This window comes from Clytia hemisphaerica, unplaced genomic scaffold (assembly GCF_902728285.1).
Source record: "Clytia hemisphaerica strain Z4C2 unplaced genomic scaffold, Clytia hemisphaerica genome assembly, whole genome shotgun sequence".
Taxonomy (NCBI): Eukaryota; Metazoa; Cnidaria; class Hydrozoa; order Leptothecata; family Clytiidae; genus Clytia; species Clytia hemisphaerica.
The window spans coordinates 39,261-44,033 of NW_027104336.1; the positions used below are offsets into that span (position 1 = coordinate 39,261).

The window sequence follows — 4,773 nt, forward strand, 5'->3', positions numbered from 1 at the left end:
AACACAAATTTAAAAGAAGTGGACCCAGAACCCGGTTCGAAAGGGAGAAGACATAACTTGGACCCCCCCCCCATATGGACCCCAATATGGACCCCATTATGGACCACATTATGGACCCCCTCAAAAATGGCGGGAAAGCATTTTGGTTGATTAAAGAAGCTTTATATTTGACCATCTGATCATTATTTTGTAAAAATAAGTCATTTTGTCAACATAAGGACAATAGAATAATTGATGAGAATTGTATCTCTAAAACTGCGCTTCCCAGTGTTTGCCTCTTGACAATATTTATCTATTTATATCAAAGGCATCTCATTCGGTACAATCAAAATATTTAGTGTAAATAAAGCTTGCAGGTATCCCACTTAAGTACCCTGCCAATATTTTTGTTGAAAAGTGTCACTTTGTCAGGAAAATGACAGTTAACGTCTTTCTCGTGAGAAACACTTCCTTTCAAAACGTGAAGTTATGTAATGCTCTGTTCATATACGAAAGTAAAAATAAAAATAATAATAAAAGTACTATTTTCATATCTCTAAAACAGCTCTCTTGGAGCATTTAATGTTTTCATTGCATCACAATCTATATCCATTTGCACCGCCAGCATCCTATTGAGCATGAAAAAAACACTTGTTGTAAATTGGTGTGTACACCTCATATTTTTTGTTCGATAAAAATCAAGAAAACAAAAATTTGTTCAATTTATTGTAAAAGCTTTTCGACTATCGTCATCGTCAGTACAGTAAAAAATACATAAGCATATGAAAAAGTATCTACAATTTATAAAGAAAATGTTAAAAAGTTGAGAAATCACATCAATTGTCACGGGAGCAACGATGCCATGACGATTAATGTGTTTTCTTTTGTTCCAGAGTAAAATAATTTACGTTATGCCGTTTCTAAATAAGTTTAATTGCTTAGTCTCTAGTTGATTGTTTAGTGAGGGCTTTTTCAATGCGATTTGGAAAGCCTCTAAGTTTTTCCTTTCTTTGCTCTTAAGTGGTGCCGAAATTAGAACCTTCCAGTTAAATACATGACTATTATCATTACTCTCTAAATGTTTTGCGGGCTCCGAATTACCTTTTAGCGAGTTGTGTTCACTCCAGCGAACTTCAACATTTCTAGCCGTTTCACCGATATAAGTTTCTCCACACGAACATTCGCCAACGTAGATCTTGCAACTCGGGTGTGGATTTTTACTCTTGAGCTTGAACAGACTTTTCACTTTCTTTGTATTCCATTTGGTTATAATCATATATTTATTCTTTGTAAACTCATGAAATTTGGACATGAACGATTTAGAAATTCCTTCATTCTTCGGACAATAAGGTAGCTCAATACGCACATATGGTTTTGGTTCCTCAAATAGGTTTTTAGGGATTATCATCTCGTCGTTTTGATTTTCATTGAATTGTCTAATAACACTAGATACAAATCGTTTAGGAAAACCCGCTGAATGAAACTTGTCAGCAATTATCACTTTTTCGCTGTCGAAATTTGAGGAGATTCTTTGCGCTCTGTACAAATCTGCATTTATTGTATTACGTTTGTACTTCTTAGGCACTTTGGAACTCCAATGAACAGGAACTTTGTTTTGCCCTCTATGCACAGACGTTTCTATCGTGGTGTTAGTATACTGAATTTGAGTGTCAAGAAACTTATTTGGCGATATCTCGATCGTAAATTTGATCTTATTGTGATAATTATTGAATTTCTCGAACAGCTCGTCAGGTGCGTTCTTCTTCCGTTTGTTTATAGAGTCATCGACAAACCTTCTATAAAACTCCGGTTTTGATGGTTCGACAATGTCCTTTTCCATTTTGGTCATGAAAATGTTAGCAAACACTACAGACAACGGACCGCCCATTGTGCATCCGTCAATTTGTTGGTAAAATTTATCGTTGAATAAGAATAAACTTTCGGTGGATAATTTCATTAGTAAGCGCTTGAATATCAATCTCGACGAAAGTTTTGGTAGTTTTCCATGCACATAAATCTCATCAAGGATGTAATCAATAGTTTCTCTAACAGGGACGTTGGTGAAAAGACTCTCCACATCGTAGGAAACATACTCCTCATCGTGTTGTAACGGTGGTTGATTTTTCAGCATGGTTGGAAACTTCTGGGTGTTATTGATCATGTACTCATTTTCAGATAACAGTGGTTGCAGATATTTAGCAATTATTTGGGCAGCCTTGTATGTGCAGGTCCCTACTTGAGCTATTATAGGTCGAAACTTCAAGTTCCTCACGTCGATATTGTTGATATTGTTGAATTTGTGTGTTTTTGCCAAACCATATAACTGAGCTGGCTGGTTTGCTGTTGGTATCATATCTTTGTAGTGTTCGTATTTATTAAAGTTCCTGTAGAGAAAATCTTTAAAAATTTTCAGGTCATGGAGCGTTGTATCTTCCGCTTGCTTGTATATCCCGTTGTTAATTCCATCGTCGATCATACCCTGTAATTTATTGATATAATCTAACCTGTTCATGACTATTACACATGATTCTTTGTCACCTGGCACTACTACTAAGTTCTCATTGTTAATTAGCCGTTTCAGATTGAAATAGGTATAATCTTTTGTAGCGAAAACATTTTTCGTGAAGATGTGGGTGTACGATCGTAAGAATTCATGAAAGTTTTCTTTCTCGTCAGGACTGATTGATTTATCAACAGTTTCAGCAACTTTAGAGAGTAATGATAATAGTCATGTATTTAACTGGAAGGTTCTAATTTCGGCACCACTTAAGAGCAAAGAAAGGAAAAACTTAGAGGCTTTCCAAATCGCATTGAAAAAGCCCTCACTAAACAATCAACTAGAGACTAAGCAATTAAACTTATTTAGAAACGGCATAACGTAAATTATTTTACTCTGGAACAAAAGAAAACACATTAATCGTCATGGCATCGTTGCTCCCGTGACAATTCATGTGATTTCTCAACTTTTTAACATTTTCTTTATAAATTGTAGATTTTTCATATGCTTATGTATTTTTTACTGTACTGACGATGACGATAGTCGAAAAGCTTTTACAATAAATTGAACAAATTTTTGTTTTCTTGATTTTTATCGAACATTACTTTGCATGGCATTAATCATTCCTCATATTTTTTGATAATGTCCTTATTTACATAACTTAAGTGTCATTTTTGTCAATATTTGGGATTGATGATTTGTCATTGAAATCTTCTGAATAGCATATTTTGTATACATAATTTACATTGCATATATTATTTTCATGTTATAAATTATATGATATGAGCGCGTTACAATTTTTCTGGTCTGTAATTTGTATGACCTGTGCCCTGTGTCTAAGACACGTGTGACCTTATGTTCTAAAACATAATTTCAAAGTTATTTTTGATAATGAAATGATTTTATTTCAAGAAATACAAATAAATAGCCGGTCTATGAAATTAAATGTGGTAACCATGATACAGTTCGACCGCGTGGTGTCGTGATGCAATTTGCAATTTTTGAGGGGGTCCATAATGGGGTCCATATTGGGGTCCATATTGGGGGGTCCAAGTTATGTCTTCTCCCGGTTCGAAACCTAAAGTCCGAAATGTCGCAAAGACATCTTCACAGGAAAGCATGAATAATAAAACGACTGAGAAAACTAACAGACAATACATAATTTAAAAAGTGCAGTTGCGGTAAAAAATCATTTAAAGATTCTCCAAATTTCATGAAAGTCTCACAATTTAAAAAATAAATAAATGAATAAAGTAAATAAACGACAAGTCCAATATATTTTTGCAATTTTATTTGTAAATAAGGAAAACTCATGACAGCAGATTTATATAGGGGGAAATAAGAAAAAATAATGCTTCAATTGATGAGCGACGATACAAATTTAACCGAATCTGCTGCAAATCTTTTTAATTCGTCATGTCTACCAAAAGTCCTTTTTACAATGTCTTTCAGTTTATGAGGCTGAGCACCTTGATTTTTCATTCTCTCAATAATACTTTTAGCTAGGCTACGTCATATCTTCCTTCGTTTCGAGCATAAGGCCTTTGACACTGTGGATCATGAAATACTAACCCGGGGGGGTACTAGGTTTGCGAGGTGACGGGTATGTCCGAGCCGAAAATCGAAAATCGACCCTTTGAGAGACAAAATTTTGGTGATTTTGGGACCCTTTGAGAGACTTTTTCCTAAATTTTGGTCCATTTTTTCCAAATTTTGGTTTGATTTTCACCAAATTTTCGTCAAATTTCTTGGAAATCGTGACCCTTTGAGAGAGAAATTTTTGATTTTTGTGATTTTGGGACCCTTTCAGAGACTAACTTTTGAATTTGTACCCCTTTGAGAGACTTTTGAGGAATGAGAAAAGGTACCCTTATGGCTCGCACATACCCGGCACCCATTTTGCCTAAGTACCCCCCCCCCCGGGAATACTAATATCTAAGCTAGACCACTATGGCATCCGAGGAAATACTAAAGACTAGTTCAAGTCATATCTCTCGGATAGGTCCCAATATGTTTCAATCTCGGGAACAAAATCAAAACATAAACCAATTAAACACGGTGTACCTCAGGGCTCTGTCCTGGGTCCTCTATTATTTCTTGTATACATTAATGATCTCCATTACTGTATCAGAACCTCAGAAACCTATCACTTTGCCGACGACACTCATCTACTAAATCTCTCTCAAACTGTCTGGTCTCTGTCCGGGAGAGTGAACTCTGATCTCAGAGTTCTTGTTAGCTGGCTGAATGCTAACAAAATATCCAAAATATCGCTTAACGCTAGCAAGACCGAATTC

General features: G+C 35.4%; 1 protein-coding gene across 1 annotated transcript; it reads right to left on the minus strand.

The window, feature by feature from the left end:
* Positions 1-883: 883 nt before the first annotated feature.
* On the minus strand, positions 884-2,491 carry LOC136817777 (uncharacterized). The gene has a single exon (XM_067074096.1). The coding sequence runs from the start codon at positions 2,489-2,491 to the stop codon at positions 884-886; it is 1,608 nt and encodes a 535-aa protein (XP_066930197.1).
* Positions 2,492-4,773: the final 2,282 nt, after the last annotated feature.